This window comes from Erpetoichthys calabaricus, chromosome 1 (genome assembly GCF_900747795.2).
Source record: "Erpetoichthys calabaricus chromosome 1, fErpCal1.3, whole genome shotgun sequence".
NCBI lineage: Eukaryota > Metazoa > Chordata > Cladistia > Polypteriformes > Polypteridae > Erpetoichthys > Erpetoichthys calabaricus.
The window spans coordinates 116,063,964-116,083,088 of NC_041394.2; the positions used below are offsets into that span (position 1 = coordinate 116,063,964).

At 39.2% G+C, this 19,125-nt stretch overlaps 1 protein-coding gene across 1 annotated transcript in view; it reads right to left on the bottom strand.

The window, feature by feature from the left end:
- Positions 1 to 832: 832 nt before the first annotated feature.
- The window catches only part of itfg2 (integrin alpha FG-GAP repeat containing 2), an 89,818-nt gene continuing 71,525 nt past the window's right edge, over positions 833 to 19,125 (bottom strand). Inside the window, exons 11-12 of the mRNA XM_028805592.2 lie at positions 6,746 to 6,919; positions 833 to 961 (exon numbers count right to left, since the gene is read on the bottom strand). Coding sequence (XP_028661425.1) covers positions 891 to 961; positions 6,746 to 6,919 — 245 coding nt within the window. The 3' untranslated portion in view covers positions 833 to 890. The remainder of the gene's footprint in view (positions 962 to 6,745; positions 6,920 to 19,125) is intronic.

The window sequence follows — 19,125 nt, forward strand, 5'->3', positions numbered from 1 at the left end:
GCAAAAGCTTGGTCAATTGAGACCAAGATTCAAGCTTCAATGACCAAGAGTGTGTGAACTTTTGTGTGACAGACATACAAGCCTTACAATTTCATATACAGTAATCCCTCGCTATATCGCGTTTCGACTTTCGCGACTTCATTCTATCGCGGATTTTTCGCTGGTTCGTGGGTTTCAGTGGACAATGGGTCTTTTAATTTCTGATACATGCTTACTCAGTTGGTTTGCCCAGTTGATTTCATACAAGGGACGCTATTGCCGGATGGCTGAGAAGCTACCCAATCAGAGCACGTATTACGTATTAAATAAAACTCCTCAAATATATTGTGATTGTTTAAAGGTAACAGAAGGCTTGGAGTTCTAGGGACATTACAGTCCACTGCAGGGAGCACTATCCTGGAGTACCTGGTGCACAAACAATTTCCCCAGCTCTGGAAGTAAATCTAGATGTGGTTTGCAGTAACCATGACATAATGTTTAAAGCTGCCATGACCTCACTATCTGTCTGATAAAGAATAGATGAGTCAGGATGAGGGTCGGACTGGCAGATGAAAATGAGACCAGATAAGGGGGAGAAAGGTGTAAGGTAATAGAAAAAAGTCATTGTTCACACTCAGAGGTGTTTCTTGTGACAAATACTCCATCTGACACTAAATGTTTTTATGAAAATCTCAAAGGATGGAACGTTTTTGTAAAGCACCTGTATAAGTGAAGTATAACAACTTGAATAAAGGCATAAATAATGCAAACTACTAATGTTATAAATGTGCATGTAGTCTTAGTGGATATTGAAAATGACACTGGAAAAATCTTATTTACATAACACACTATAGACAATGAAATACTTATTTTATTATAAAAAGGAAAGATTACGGTTCCTGTTGGTGTATTCACTCTTTATATGCACCTCCATAAAGCAGCTCATGTATCATATTCTTAACTGTAGTACTGTCCCCTGGGTCTGAAAAAAATAATGAAGAAAATTTAAATATGCCAGATGTTCTGTAATAATTAGTATCACTATTAAATATCATGACTAAATTAACATTGCAATTGAGGTACTTTTAACTACATTGGTAAAGCTAGCTTGCCTACAGAAATACAATCCACAGTAGAATAAAGACATCTGTTTTAGAGGCTATATTGTATTTCTTTCCAGCAATGACTGGCTTCAAAAATAAATCATTAACAGTGAATTAGTATTAAGATATCTTTACATATCCAGTCATAAACTGAAGATTACAAATACAACACAACACTTCTATCCATAAATATACTAAGACAAAAATTAAAAGTGTGTTTATCCTCAGTGTATGTAACTTATGTGATATCCTTGTAGCTCCTACAATCAAGAATGCTAGAACTTTAAATGGCAAACTGATAAACTGGGTAAAGGTCACTACTACTTTTGTAAACTCATAATCTGTTCTATTCAGGACTGGAACATGCAATCTCCTTATAGGAGACTATACAATAAACATTAAAAAAAACATTTGGTGGACTCTTTTCATAATCTTAAAAAATTAATTTAAATGAGTAAATATCAGGATGGTAACCTATACAATAAGGCCATGAAATTAGCCAAAAAATAAGGTTCAAATATTCAAATTAAAATAAGTAAATATCTGAATATATTCCAACTTAGGTTGATAATTCTGGGTGCTACATGTACATTTGAACGTGTTTTTTTATACTTTAATATTATAGTGACAGCCACACCAGCCACAACAAGAACCAACCAACCAAGAACCTCCACAAAAACATAAAATCCTAGCATTACACAGGCAACGGTTATTTACACATAACAGCCATCAAAATCCCAAGTAGCTGCACTCTTTAAACAGGACACGTCTACACTGTCATCTTGTTTTCAGCCTAATACTGACCACTAGGTGCACAAGTGTTAAGCCTCTAGGCCTGTTGGGCACAAAAACACTATCCTTTAATCACTGTCACACAATTTTCCAGCAAAATAATAATAATAATAATATAGCAAAGCATGGTGCTCATAAGAATTTAAGCTACTTTTTGTGGCTGCTTTTATAGCTTGCTGTCCTGAAAAGGATCAAAAGAAATGAGGGTCAGTTAGCAAGTCAGGGTCTGACACAACCTGCTGACTTTTTTGTTTCCTTTAGAGATGCAGCAAAATTGTATTAAACGTCATAATATGTTTAATTATACCTCAATGTTTTAGGCATTATGTATCAAACCAGCAGTCACATAAGATGCAGATTAACTTTGGGACGCAGCGTTTTGGCTGATATTGACAAGGCTCTGTAACAGAGTTAGTTTTCTGTTTTAAAGGTGTCTGTCTGTAAGTTTTGACTGACTGACTGGCTATATTCAAATAGCAATGTTTAATATGATAGCCCTACTATACAGTTGTAACTAGGACTGCCACAAATGATTATTCTGTAATCAATCTACTTTATTGATTAATCAATTAATCTAATCACTAATATTGATCAAATAATTCAAGTAGGCATACAAATGTGTGTTGTGTTTAAATATTTAATAATTTTATATAGAGAGTTTGAAAATATCAGGATACAGAAAATACACAAATAAAATAACTACAACAAGAAGACAAATAAGTCAAAAATTTCTTAAAGTAAAAAATATTTTTTATTAATAATTGACCACTTAACATAACTTGATGTCAGGATTGCAAGTTGAAACAAGACCAAATAATTAGATTTTGGTTTCTTTTAGATTTAAGTGATACAATATATCCATTCTAATACTCATTTTACACATATTTTTTAAAAATGTGCCTTAAATTACTGATGCTGTTCATAGACATCATGAATATGGCTGCTAGGCATAAATGGTATAAAGCAGCTTAACAATATTTGCAAAGTACAAATCACACAAACTGAAATCATATTGTAGGAGATAGTCTTCTCTTAAAGAGATACGGGTTTCCTAAGTTAAAACCACTATTCTACACTGTTTCAGCCACGCAACATCGAATGATTATACAGTAAAACTTTCAGTAACAGTTACTTTTTAGACTGCCAATGTTGGTACAGCTTTGCACTTTATTCTTAAAAATGCAATGTCTGCAAATGCAAGCATGTTTTTTTAAACTCCCATTGCTTGTTATTGCCATCATCACATTTAAACATTTATTATTTATAAAATCAATGAAGAGCAGGGATGACAATAAATGCATTAATCCATTTGTTCATTTTAAATTGTTGTTGTTAGTCAGCAATTTTTCATGTTTTCAAAAGCAACCTATTAGATATCTTAATCAGCAGGTTACCTCACACAATAATTGTGCATTAATAATCCATCAAACATTCTGTGCAAAAGGTTCTGTGCAACACACAAATAAGTTCACTCAGAACAGATAATTTGCTAAAAAATTTACTCTTTTTAAATGTTTCAGACATAAGAGATGAAGTTAAGTGGGAAAAAGCCTTTACACTGAAGAACTGAAGTATTAATCTTCTAGGACAGGGGTAGGCAACGTCGGTCCTGGTGAGCCGCAGTGGCTACAGGTTTTCATTCCAACCCAATTGCTTAATTAGAAACCAATCCTTGCCAATCTCAGACCTTATTTAATTTTATGGCTTGTTAGTCTGTGCAATGTAAGGGTCTTATATCGTAGATTTTTTTCCTTTCCAAGGATATCATCCAAATGATATGAAGCCTAAAACAGATCATTTTCAGTCTGTCACATTTTTCTATTAAGTGTTTTATTAAATCAAACAGTGCATGATGAACACACACAGATGTAATTGGAAAAAAGCTAGCTGGAGAACTGATGGCTGCTTTGTCTTTTACATCTTATTGCTAATAAGGAGCAATTAAAACACTGAATGCAGCAGTATAAGATTGAAATAAGCAATTAAGGTTGGAGAACCTTAACAAGCGAGACCACTAAAATGAAGCATCAAAATGTCACTTAAGCAATATGTGCTTCATCAGCAATAATTGAGTTCTCGTTAAGGAACTGGGTTGGAACAAAAACCTGCACATACTGCGGCTCACCAAGGGCCTCATGTATAACGCCGTGCGTAGAACTCACACTATAACATGGCGTAAGCACAAAAGCGGGATTGTGCGTACGCACAGAAAAATCCAGATGCAGGAATCTGTGCGCACGCATACTTTCACATTCTTCCACTACATAAATCCCGATCAGCGTGAAAAGTAACGCACGTGCACGCGCCTTCTGTCCCTCCCCAACTCCTCCCAGAATTACGCCTCTTTCAATATGCAAATCAATATAAATAGCCTTCTGTGAAAAGACAATGGGAAAAGCACAGGGGAAAATATAAGAATTTCAGCGAATACCAAGTGGAGGCAAAGGAAAAACGTACTATTTGTTGGTTTAAACAGTGGTATAATCAACAAAAGAAAGTTGATCGAGTGACAGAGTGTCGGAAAAACTCGAAAGATCAAATTCACAAAGTCGCACAGTGCCCGAAATAAAAAAGAAATCACATATCAAAGTCGCTGTGAAAAGGCGAGTCGTAGCCCACCGTCTGAGTGTCATATGAAAGCGTATTAGGGTACAAACAAAAAACATAGGCACACAGTGGGAAAAAAGCACGAAATGTCAACTTTAATCTCGAAATTTCCACTTTAATCACGTAGTTTATTTTGCCATTAAAGTAGAACATCATAAACTTCATCTTAAAATCGTTTATTTTACTAGTTTACTAGTAGCATGTTAAATGCTTTTTTCTGTGTTTGATCTTCTATGTGCTCTGTGTGTGTGAATCACTACGTGCTTCCGTTCCTTCTCTTTCTCCGACAGGACACAGAATGCATTACATTCGAGATATTACAGCTCTCTGAATAATTAAAATACTGAGATGTATACGTGATATCATTTTCATGATGATAGGAATGAAAGCATGTTATTAAACATGGGAACACGGTGGTGCAGTGATTGTTCATATCTCACGCAAGAGGCTTGCTGCACCATGTGCGACCTTCGATGAAATAATTTATTACAGAAGTACTGTCTCTTTCAAACGTACTAACCTCCAATTCCTGTCCATACTTTTCTTTCTCCAATCGCCACACAATCACCTCTGTAATAGACGTTAAGCCATTTGTAAGCTTAGAACGCTGATTCTTCAAAACTTTTAAGGAACATTGAAATATCTTCGTAGTACATGTTTAATTATTCTACAGTATTCGTCTATCCTTCCAGTGTCGCGTCAGCACCAGCAAGAATGCAGCGCAAGGCAGGATCTATCCTTGAACCAACTATACGCTGCGGCACCGTGTCCTCACATGTTTAATTATTAACAATACAGATTATTTAAATGAAGTTAAAGTTTTATCTGTATACTATAAGCAACATATTTTGCTGCATTTCATCTTAAAAATGATATTGTCATCATACGCGCTTTATAAAGTAGCGCAGGTTGTGCAATATTAGAACTGTAGTGCAAGTTTACAGTGAGGTGATTGAGTGCGTTTATAGTTCTTGGGATGAAACTGTTTCTGAAACGCGAGGTCCGTACAGGAAAGGCTTTGACGCTTTTTGCCGTGGTTGAGGTAGTGTGTACTTGAAACTATATATCGATAATTCTCTTTCCGATCATCTGCTGCTGTGATTCACACTCAGATACAGTGATATAAATACTCCGAGTGGTGCAGTGAGAGTAATATGGAAAAAGATGATCCGAAATGGCAACCCTTAACGGGAGCAGCAAAAAGAAGAACAAGATGCAGTGAGCGTAACAACGCTAAAGCAGTTATGGTATTTGGAATACTATGGCTATTCCCTGGCCCATTATATTGTTACAGGTTAATTACAATCAGATGCATTAAATTTATGAACGATATGCGGTTAATTTCAGTGTATTTGACAAAGCCGCCGCCGTGGATGTGGATCTAAGAAGAGTAACCATACAGGAACAGTAGTACTGCTTTGACGCTGGGTGCCGCCAGTCTGCAAAACCGAGCGGAGAAATTGCGTACGCCAAGGCATGAGTTACCGTGGAAATGTGCGTGGCTTTACGGCAAGTTTAGGTTTTATACATCGCGATTTGAGCGTGGAAAGGTTCGTACGCAACATTTCTGTGCGTACGCACCGTTTATACATGAGGCCCCAGGACCGACGTTGCCTACCCCTGTTCTAGGACAATCCTTTTAGTGAGATGATGGCAGCGGGACGGTCATCAATTTGTCTGCACCAACTTATGAGGGAAAGTGGGATGAGCCCACAGCCATTATACATAAGACATGCATAGCGTTTTTAATTTTAAAACCAGGATTTTGCTGAGCTGCACGGTCTTTAATTTTGGCAATCTAAACTACAGTAGAAATTGTTTCTCAAGTTAACCAGCTTCAGCACATTAAAAATACCACTGATGAACAGTTAAGTATACTCAATTAACAACCATTTTCTCAGATTTTCGGGTGAAATACTACCACACAGATGAAAATTTTGCCTGATATTTGTAGGAACCTTCTTCTGCTGAATGTAATGTAGCTACCACCACAATTAGCTTACTCAAAAAACAGTACAGAGAGTTGCCGAAAAGCAAAAAATAACTAAACATATTGTGTGGAACATGCTATGTAAAAATAATATGTTTTAAATAATCGTAGATTATTTAGGCAGAAATTACTTCCATTCCCTCATTGAAACAGCATATACCTGAACTAAATTACTCAAAACATCAAACTTGGGCTTATAGACACATGCAGGGAAATAACTAAGTGTTGAGTATTACTTGTTATGCCAAAGAAGTATGAAGCTTCATACACATACCCAAGTGAAGCTTGCCAAGAAGTTTTCTAAACTCTTCCTTCTCATCCAGAACCTTCAATAAGTTGGTCGACTCCATTCTTTCAAGTTCAACTCGCCAGTAAACATATATCTTGTGGTTGAAGCTCACATACACTAAGCAGGGACTATTTCGTCCATCCTTGCAAGCATATTGACCTAAAGCAGAAGAAATACATAGTTTACAGCTCTGTGGACAAAACAAGGTTAAACACTTAATCTGAAGGCCAAATAATAAACAATTCCATTTGACCTTTATGAAAGACAAATTTAATTTCAAGTTGTGGTGGATTCAGGATTATTCAAACCTGATAAAAGATTAGGGCAGTGACCATTTTTTATAAAATATTTTGATCTTCTCCATATCTATACCAAATGCAGAACTAGCTAGACTGAATAGTGTGTACACCACTTCTAAAATCAATGTTTCCCATCTACATACTGTGCATTCACTTTTGCAGATATTTTTTGGCCTGGTACACCTCACCCACCCTCTGTTCACTCTCCTTCCATTTGAAAAACAGCCTAACCAAGACCAGATATTCCAAATTTCATCAAAATTACTCTTCTGTAAGGTTTGATATGCATCAACGTAATATCTTGTCCTTAGACATCATATATAATTTGTTGATGACATCTAAAAGCATTACTAGTGTTAAACTGATCGTTACAAATTGTTTGAGAATGATAATTACTGTCGTCTTTATATTGCTTGTTTGTATCAATGTTTTATTTGTATATGTTTCACAAAATCATAAACCTACAATTGATGTTGCTTTGGCAACATCACGTTTAATTTCTTATATACAAGTAATGCCTTGAAGAATAATTAAGACCCTTGAACAATTCTCTAATTTTACTGAATAACAAATCCTACAATAAAGTTTGATTTAAACTTGATTTTCTGTGACATTTTTATTTCAAAAAACTGAAATCTATATATATAATTCACTAAGCCGCCGCCAGAGCAAGCAAGACCCCCATGAAAGCACGCAGGATAAGCAAGACACCCATGAAAGCATGCAGGAAGGGGCGTGGATTCACTAAGCCGCCGTTAAGCTGCTGCCAGAGCAAGCAAGACACCCATGAAAGCACGCAGGAAGGGGCGTGGATTCACTAAGCCGCCGACAAGTAAGACACCCATGGCACATGCAGGAAGGAGCCACGCCCACCAACTCTAAGACCATTGGATACGACGATAACTCGCAGAGCCACGCCCAGCAACTCGGACGCGACGCCTTGGAAAAAACGCCGTCATTTATGTTGGTCTGTGCTAGAGTACACATGGACCTCTGAGCCACGTTGACTTTTCGGTTACGACGCACGACCACGTGCACCATCGCAAACTGTTTTACACGCTACATACAGCACTTCGCATCTGCGACAAACATTCGCGAACACATTATCCCCGCCCATGACCAGGCGGTGTGTATGCTTTGAGAACGAGGGTGGACGCGGCAGGACCATCTAAAAAGAGGCTGTGTATCGATATATATAATTCACTAAGCCGCCGCCAGAGCAAGCAAGACACCCATGAAAGCACGCAGCGCTTTGAAAGCAGTCAACTCACAAAGCCCAGCCCACCAACTCACGCCCACCAACTCGAGCACGCGTCTACCCAGGCATTCACGGTGCCTGCTCATGTGCCCAGATGGAACAACTCACTTTCGTCTCTGCTACAGTACACATGCACCACTGAGCCACGTTGACTTTTCATTATTCTTTTCAGTTTCAGCTGCATTTCCATATATAATCCACCAAGTTGTCCGACCGTGGGATACAAACGACAGAGCACCGCCCAAGAACTCAAACCGCTAGAGAGACACGCCCACCAACTCTAAGAGCACCAACTCTAATACGCCTGCCCGCCTGACTGTTACCAGCATTCACCGCAATGTACTGGAGTGTAAAACCATCACAACTATCAGACGCTGTCTATATCTAAGAAGATATATAGATACTCATTATTCCCTGGCACGCATCCACCCACGCTCTCAAGGCATTCACAGTGCCTGCTCATCTGCTCGAACGCAACAACTCGCCACACACAAATCTTGCTTAATTTGACTCAACACGGGAAACCTCACCCTGCCCGGACACGGAGAGGATTGACAGATTGATAGCTCTTTCTCGATTCTATGCGTGGTGTTGCATGGCCATACTTAGTTGGTGGAGCGATTAGTCTGGTTAATTCCGAAAATGAATAAGACTCCCTCCTGCTTAAAAGTTACGCGATCGCCAAGCGGTAGGCGTCCAACTTCTTAGAGGGACAAGTGGCTTTCAGCCATGTGAGATTGAGCATTAACAGGTATGTGATGTCCGGTACTGCACGCGCGCTACACTGAATGGATCAACGTGTGTCTACCCGGCGCCGACAGGCGTGGGTAAGCCATTGAACCCCATTCGTAATGGGCACCGGGGCTTGCAATTGTTCCCCACGAACGAGGAATACCCAGTGAGTGCAGGTCATACGCTCCCTCTGAATATGTCTCCCTGCCCTGTGTACGCACCGCCCCCCACACACTACCATGGTCGGGTGACTTGGTGGATTATATATAGAAAAGCAGCCGGAACCGCAAAGAACGATGAAAGGACAACGTGGCTCAGAGGTGCACAGACGACAGCGACTCAAGTGAGGAGTTGGGGCCAGAAAGTCTTTCATAGGCTGCAACAAAATGATGAAAGAACGGGCACATTTTTTTCACACAAGCTGGGTCGGTGGGTGTTAGTTAATTAGTTACTCGAAGGATTTCAATATTTAATATGCACAAGCGGTAACACTGCAAAAGCAGCCCAAACCTGAAAAGATGGCTGGCAAAAAGTGGCCGACAAATTAAACACGTGTGCATTGTACTTACTGAAAGCAGCGTTACGGATTTTGCAAATGTTCATTTTTTTTCCCTCTGCTTAAAAAACATTAAAAAAGCGTTGTCATTATGCGGCGTATACTACGCCGCGGGTTGGTATGCAGCGTGTAAAACAGTTTGTTTGTCGCGGATAATTTGCCTTTTACTTTAACACGAAGACAATTTCCTGTTAGATTTGCCTTTGCAATGACAATTAATAAGGCACAGGGCCAAACTTTCAAAAAGATATGCATGTATCTACCAAAACCAGTGTTCAGTCACGGACAGTTGTTCCATCTTTTCATTCACTTACTGGTATGCCTGCAGGAACACGTGCAGCGAGTGAGCGAGCGAGCGACACACACACACACACATACAGGCGCGCACGAGAGAGAGCGAGCGCTGGATGCATAAGAATAATAATACTTCATTACATTGATATACCGGTGTTTTCAGTATTCAAAGCGCTATCCACACAGGGAGGAACCGGGAAGCGAACCCAAAATCTTCCACAGTCTCCTTACTGCAAAGCAGCAACACTACCACTGCGCTACAAGGCAGAGAAGGCAGTTAAAGAATGCACCGGGCTCGATTTTGTTTTCACTTCTGTTTGGACAACTGTGTCTTTCAGGAAGTGTTCACCCATCAATACATAATTATGCGGCGTATGCTATGCCGTGGGTTGGCTAGTTCAAAATAATTGTTTTTCCTTTTTTAAGAAGTACTCATATATTATAAAAAAACTCTAATAAATGGAAAAAATAAATATGCTGATTGATTAACTATTTATGTTTTAGAAGTTTACATGGGTGAAAAGCACTTGCTTAATTAACACACAATGCCCTTTTCAATTGGTATCTCCTATTAAAAATAGAGAATTCGTTAAGGTACAAAATAGGAAAATTAGATGACTGGTCAAGGCATTGAATATTCTTACAAGGCACTTTACATACAAGTATATTTTTTGTGTCTATTACATGACATTTGTCTTGCTTTTATGTTGCATTATTCATACATATATTTGCAATTTAAATGGAAGCACTTAATAAAATTGAAATGAAATGATGTACAATAAGTATAGCTACTAAATATAAATACTCTGTTATTAATGCATTTAGTAGACATTGAAACCCATATATCAGTATTATTTAAACCATTTGAGGATTTTATTTAAAACCATCTCTAATATCACAAGTCTTCACCAATTAAAATTCAAACAAATTTGTTTTGTGAGCTACATTATACAGCAAACACACATTATTGTAGCATGTCAGATGTGAACAGCATGGCACAGTACATGTCGAATGAGTGAATTCAATATATGGTTTTCGCAATAAGTTTATAAATTGAATATTTGAAAAACAGTGTTAGGACTTCCACTAAACAGCACAAAAATGCCACATAATGATAAAAAAATTTAAAACATTTAAATTAACTAACATTTTGGTACTATATGACTGCTGCGGGACCAAATTAAACAATAATTATCAAAAAGTAAAAAACCATATCCAAAACTGCAGCACTTCAATGCACCCAGGACAAGGGTCTGTATTGCTAAGTTGTTGTTTTGAGACGGCCCTGTGCTTAAATAATTTGGGACACACATTTTTGCATATCTCCCCGATCAGACTTAAAATCATTCCTAATGCATTAATGGTAGTACTTGGAATACTACCAGATGGATTTAAAGTGCTCTATAAGAAAATGACTTTAATGTTCTATTCCAGACTCCCAACACATAGACTAATTTTACTCAAGTGGAAGAATTCCAATCCACTTTGTATAACTTAGTGGGGAAGTGATGCACTATCCATCCATCCATTTTCCAACCCGCTGAATCCGAACACAGGGTCACGGAGGTCTGCTGGAGCCAATCCCAGCCAACACAGAGCACAAGGCAGGAAACAATCCTGGGCAGGGTGCCAACCCACCGCAGGACACACACCCACACACCAAGCACACACTAGGGCCAATTTAGAATCGCCAATCCACCTAACCTGCATGTCTTTGGACTGTGGGAGGAAACCGGAGCACCCGGAGGAAACCCACGCAGACACGGGGAGAACATGCAAACTCCACGCAGGGAGGACCCGGGAAGCGAACCCAGGTCCCCAGATCACCCAACTGCGAGGCAGCAGCGCTACCCACTGCGCCACCGTGGTGATGCACTATATTATCTTAAATTAGCCTCTTTAAGAGGATCTGCTCAAAATGTTTTCAGCTGTGTCCACATTATTTAGCCTTGACCACTCTCCTCCACACCGCTTGCCTAAACATTACTCCTACTGTGCACATCCTCTCTCCGTACCACCCCATGACACTCTCAGTGCTGCTAACTCGCCCTTCAATGCAGTTGCAGTTATAATGGCAAGAGAGAAAAGCAAATTATCTATTCAAGAATGTTGAATTCTAGACAGCGATAGAAAACAGCGACAAGAGTTGATAATCAACGTCGAAAAAAAGAAAATGAACAAAAAGCTGCATATAATAAAAATCAAGAACAAAGATAATCATCCAATAAACAAGAAAGAGAAAAATAAATAAAACAATATGCGAAAAGAAATGCAAAATAGCAATGTTTATAGAATATAAGTTAGAGGACAAAGTGATTCATTATATTGTTTTTGACAAGGCGTTACTGTAATTTCATTTTTATTTTACTTTTATAAAGTTTTACTTTTTTACTTTTAACTATATTTTATTTTTCATTGTTTTTTAAAACAGTTGTGAAATGCTGAAGTAACTGATTTTCTGTCTATAATAACTAGGGACCAAACCGTCTTCCTCCCATGCCCAGCATACTCTTCTATATACCACCTCTTTCAACACAATCGCTTACTCTAACGGAGGGGCGCCCCAACGCCCTTCAAGCGGCTAGGCTAAGAGATAGTGGGCACGCAGCAACCGCCCCCAGGGGTTGGCGAGCAAAGCGACTGAGCTATAGTCTGTTATCTTTTTAAGTGTCACGCCTCGCTGGTAAATATACTACTTAGTTATTTTTTGGAAAAAAGTTTTAAAAGGTGTCATACAGTCTTGTGTACTAAACAATTTGATCTGTATATTTGTGTTCAATTTGGTAGAAACTGGATGACACTTTTGTTGTGGCTACTTCTGTTTTTGTCAGTGAGATTCATTATGAACATTTGCTATAAAATTCCTTTTCTTCTTCAGGATAAATAATTGCTTTTGTTTAAAAAAGTTAATTTAAAGTAATACCTTAAAAACCTGAAACAAATTAAATGAATTTTCTCAAAATAATGTCCCTAGCATTACTGAATCTACAATGATGCTTCAAGGAGGATTGAGGTTCTGCTCCTTATATTGTCTCAGATAACTTTAACAGACAAATGTGAATATTTTTTAATAATAAAATAATTAGTATTTTTTTTTTAAAATTTAGAGATACTAATTAACCAAACACACCATAAAAAAAACAGAATACCTAGAGCAAAACAGCACAAGCCTGTTAAGAACATCTATACTCCACACCAGGGACCTGTAAGTCTGCAGTCTTGTTGGCCAAGTCATATGATTAGGAATTCAGGGTATTAGCTTTTTTTGCAGCTACATTTGATTAATTTCTTGATTGATTTACAACATCTGTATCTCTGTTTATATGCGGACATACGTTTATCTAGTAAAATGCTATTTTATAGTCCCGTTATATGGCATTCTTTTATCAATTGTCATTGTTGTTTTATGAGATTGTATTGTTGTTTTTGTGCATAACTCTTGTATTAATTCCGAGCCATTTTTTCAAAGATGTAACACCTGCTGCAAACTGTTTTATTGTCCAAGCTGTCCACTAAATATGTTCAAACAAGCAAAAATATCTGAACTATGAAAGTATATGAATGTTCACTTAAGAAATGCAACATCTTCAAAGGTATTCCGATTGTGTGTGTGTGTATGTTTTGGATAATGTGCATTTTGTCAGCAACTGGGTGACTCACATCTATCTGCAGAGCAGATACACATTTTCACTGCCCTATGTGCAATTTAACAAAAATCAGGAGGCAGAATATGATACAACACTTGAGATCATGTGAAGGAGTTTCAGTTGTACTGGCCTATGTGCATGCAAGATTATGTTATGGATCTTTTACAGTTTATGTGTTCTGTAGTACATTGGCAAGGCTATGTTGATGTGACCATTATTTTCTTCAAGGTGTTAGTATGATGTGCTGCCCATTTCAACAACAGAGGTGTTACAATTCACTGCCCATTTAACTTGATGTGTTGCTACTTTTTATAATTTAAAGACTCCTTGCTGGAAAAATGCAAATAGCAATTCGCAAAGTGTGCCAATTTCAATACATACATCTAATCATGGAAACTGCTTTAAAGCAAACCCAAAACATTTTTGTAGGTACACATGGCACATTTCTGCTCAAAAATATAAGTCCAGTGACACATATATACAGTATTACACGTCACAGAAATCAAATTTTATGCGCACTTTAAGGAGTGTTTCACAGTGGTGCAAGAGCCATGTGGAACATTTTTTTCCTGATGATGTTGTACTGCCCTTTATCTCAGAGATGGATGAAGAGGATGCTGTAGAGGCTAAAGATGATCCACGTGAAGAAGGGAGAAAAGAAAAACTGGGCCCTTTCTTGTTTTTGGAAGACATGCATCTCTTTAACATTTTTATTAACATACATAATTTCTACTTATTCATCCAGATAGCACTTTAAAGAATTAGGACGGTTTTCTTATGTAGAGTTTAGTTTCAATTTTGTGTTGTAATGTGTAATTATAGACATGCAGAAGAATGGAAAAAATAAGACCAGGTTTTTGAGTTCTTGACTATCTTCCAAATGAAGAAAATATGTGACAACTAATTCAGATGGGTTTGAATTGCCTTGAAATTCTGTTCCTCTGCTATATGTTTTTTATGTTAATTTAAGGACAATTTAATTGAACATGCCATGTAGCCGTTGTTAATGTAAGCGGTAACAGGAGCTTATAGCATTCACTGGAACTGATCCTAAAGTCCAAATATATAGGTGTCAAGTTTGTGAGTTGCAAATTTCACAAAATGAAAAAGTATAAAAACACATTAACAAAACACTTTTTTCAATTAAAAAATTAGCAAGATTAAGCTGCAAACATTTCTGGAGTTAGATGCTCTTGAATAAATACAGTCAGCCTCCACTATACAACATATCAAGTAAAAATAATGATAAGTTAACTTGAACTTGAGGGTCTGCAGACAAACACAATTAGGTGCAGCTGAGGGTTTAGTAGTTGTACTTGAGCCATTGAAAATGTGATATCTTGCTTGTAGTGTAAACTGCAATTGCAAATTTTAATGTCTGCAATAAGACAGAGCAGACAATAAAACAGTTTGCAACAAACAGTGCCTCTTTGGAGGAATGGCTCACAATTAATACAAGAATGAAGCACATGCAACAAAAATGAGAACATTATCTCATAACATTATGACAATTAAAAAAAAAGAATGCACATGCAGTGAGATTCAGAAACAGGATTTTACTGGATACATGTATGTGCGCATGTAAAGGCAGATTTTGTAAATTAACAAATAAATAAATAAATTGCAGTTGCATAAAGCCTAATATCCTTAATCCCTAATCGTATGACTTTAACTGTAGACAGATTGTACCGCTATGGAAACCTACTTAACAAACATCTTAGAGTGTGTGTGTATTTAAGCAGTTAATATGTAAAAGTACACTCAAGTTAAATATACTGAAATATTTTCAAGACAATGTACACAATTTAATATCTAAAAATACACAGTCATGTTCTGAGATTATTCCTGGCATGCAATCTCAAAATTTAACCCATCCGTTCATCTGTTTTCTCTACCTGCTCATTTAGAGCAGGGTCATGGTGAAGCTGGTTGTTATTGTTATTGTTCAGCAGAGAGCTGAGGAGACTTCGTGCCAGCAAAGCAGCGGGTCCAGATGGAGTATCGCCACGACTGCTGAAGGTCTGTGCATCGGAGCTGGGGGGTCCTCTACAGCGCATCTTCAACCTGAGCCTGGAACAGGGGAGAGTCCCGAGGCTTTGGAAAACATCTTGTATCACCCCAGTCCCAAAGGTATCACGTCCTAGTGAGCTGAATGACTTTCGGCCTGTTGCTCTGACATCACATGTGATGAAGACCATGGAGAGGCTGCTGCTTCACCACCTTAGGCCACAGGTTCAACACGCCCTTGACCCTCTGCAGTTTGCATATCAGGAGAAGGTGGGAGCGGAAGACGCCATCATCTATATGCTACACCGATCCCTCTCTCACTTGGACAGAGGCAGTGGTGCTGTAAGAATTATGTTTCTAGACTTCTCTAGCGCCTTCAACACCATCCAACCTCTGCTCCTTAGGGACAAGCTGACAGAGATGGGATTAGATTCATACCTGGTGGCATGGATCGTGGACTATCTTAAAGACAGACCTCAGTATGTGCGTCTTGGGAACTGCACGTCTGACATTGTGGTCAGCAACACAGGAGCGCCACAAGGGACTGTACTTTCTCCGGTCTTGTTCAGCCTATATACATCGGACTTCCAATACAACTCGGAGTCCTGCCACGTGCAAAAGTTCGCTGATGACACTGCTATCGTGGGCTGTATCAGGAATGGGCTGGAGGAGGAGTATAGGGACCTAATCAATGACTTTGTTAAATGGTCCGACTCAAACCACCTACACCTGAACACCAGCAAAACCAAGGAGCTGGTGGTGGATTTTAGGAGGCCCAGACCCCTCATAGACCCAGTGATCATCAAAGGTGACTGTGTGCAGATGGTGCAGACCTATAAATATCTGGGAGTGCAGCTGGATGATAAATTAGACTGGACTGCCAATACTGATGCGCTGTGCAAGAAAGGACAAAGCCGGTTATACTTCCTTAGAAGGCTGGCTTCCTTCAACATCTGCAATAAGATGCTGCAGATGTTCTATCAAACAGTTGTGGCGAGCGCCCTCTTCTACGCAGTGGTGTGCTGGGGAGGCAGCATTAAGAGGAAAGACGCCTCATGCCTGGACAAACTGATGAGGAAGGCAGGCTCTATTGTTGGCATGGAGCTGGACAGTTTAACATCTGTGGCAGAGAGAAGGGCGCTCAGCAGGCTCCTATCAATTATGGAGAATCCACTGCATCCACTAAACAGGATCATCTCCAGACAGAAGAGCAGCTTCAGCGACAGACTGCTGTCACTGTCCTGCTCCACAGACAGATTGAGGAGATCGTTCCTCCCCCAAACTATGCGACTCTTTAATTCCACCAGGGGGGGTAAACGTTAACATTCAACATTATACAAAGTTATTGTCTGTTTTTTTCACCTGTATTATTATCATTCTTTAATTTAATATTATTTATTGTATCAGTATGCTGCTGCTGAAGAATGTGAATTTCCCATTGGGATTAATAAAGTATGTATCTATCTATCTATCTATCTATCTATCTATCTATCTATCTATCTATCTATCTATCTATCTATCTATCTATCTATATCAGCAAGAACTGTTTGCAAGACCACTGGAGGTTTAAATACATACACATACACACAAACACACACAGGGAGAAAACATGCAAGGTTCACACAGGGAGCACTCGGGACTCTGACCCTTTGTTATGTAGCAGCAGCAGCGCTACCCACTGTGCTACCATGCCACAGTAAGTCAAAGTTAAAGTGAACTTTATTGTCATCTCAGCCATATACAAGTATACAGATAGACGAAATTGCGAAGCTCAGGGTCCACAGTGTAACAACATGACATCCAAATAATAAATTAAAAATAGAATTAAAATTTAAATTTAAATTTAAAATTTAAAATTAAAACACAAACAAGACAAGACATTGTGCAAAGACAAGACAAAGAAGTAGCAGCAATATTGATGTGTAAGATATGTAATATAATAAATAATAGACATAGATAATACAGAAATTATCAGTGTATGATAATAGTTGTTAAAGACATGTGTAAACAATGACAGGTCAGAATGTTTCACAGCAGAAGGATAACAAGAGTGTCAAAATACTAAAAGGTCAGTATGACATTTTCAGTTCTTCTCTACCTGCACACTCGTCTTTGCAGGACAGTGGCTTGCATGTATAAAAGGTCTGTTTTTAGAGTTGGTTGAGGCTGTGTGGAAGGTCCCAGGGGGCAGCCTGGTGTTAAGGAGTCTAACAGCTTGGGGGTAAAAACTCTCCTGCAGCCTGGCAGATCTGGCTTTGATGCTGCAGTATCTTCTCTTGGATGGCAGAAGTGTGAAAAGTCCATGTGAGGGGTGTAAGGAGTCCTGCACAATACTGCAGGCCTTGCCGACACTGTGTTTGTAAAATATGTCCTGTAGTGAAGGGAGAGGCACCCCAATAATGTTCTCTGCTGTCTTCATTATCTTTTGCAGGCGCTTGCGGTCGGATATGTTGCAGTTGCCATACCAGACAGTGATGCAGCTGGTCAGAACACTCTCAATGGTGCCTCTGTAGAACATGGTGAGGATGGAAGGGGGAAGACTTGCTCGCTTCAGCTGCCTCAGGAAGTGTAGTCTCTGCTGGGCTTTCTTGATTAGTGATGAGGTGTTATGTGTCCACGTAAAATCCTGTTATGTGCACACCAAGGAACTTGGTACTCCTAACAGTCTCCACATCTAAACCGTTGATGCTGAGTGGGATGTGGGCAGGACGTGATTTTCTGAAGTCCACGATTATCTCTTTTGTCTTGTCGACATTGAGAGATAGATTGTTGTCTTCACACCATGCAGACAGCCGTTCCACTTCATCTCTGTATGCTGTTTCATCATCCCTGCTTATCAGTCCCAGCACCGTTGTATCATCCGCAAACTTGATGATGTGGTTGGTGTTGTGCGTGGCTGAGCAGTCGTGAGTCAGCAGGGTGAACAGCAGTGGACTAAGCACGCAGCCCTGCGGTGCTCCAATGCTCAGTGTGATGATGCTGGAAGTGTTGCAGCCCATCCGAACTGACTGGAGCCTCTCTGTCAAGAAGTCCAGGATCCAATTGCAGAGGGTGGTGTTCAGGCCCAACGTGCTCAGTTTTACAACCAACTTTTGAGGAATGATTGTGTTGAAGGTGGAGCTAAAGTCTATGAATAGCATCCTGATATATGTGTCTTTTTTATCCAGATGCGTCAGGGAGAGGTGAAGGGCAGAGCATATGGCATCCTCAGTTGACCTGTTTGAGTGGTATGCAAACTGAAGTGGGTCAAGAGAGGCAGGGAGATTAGTCTTTATGTATGACATGACTAACCTTTCGAAGCACTTCATTATGATTGGCATGAGTGCAACTGGTCGGTAGTCATTCAGGCATGTCACTGATGACTTCTTCGCCACTGGTATGATCGTGGTCGACTTGAAGCATGCTGGGACTGACGACTGGCTCAGAGATGTGTTGCAGATGTCTGTGAGGACACCAGCCAGTTGACTGGCACATTCTTTGAGCACACGACCAAATATGTTGTCAGGTCCTGCAGCCTTGCGTGGATTGACTCTGGATAGAGTCCTCTTCACGTCAGTTATGGAGAGACAGAG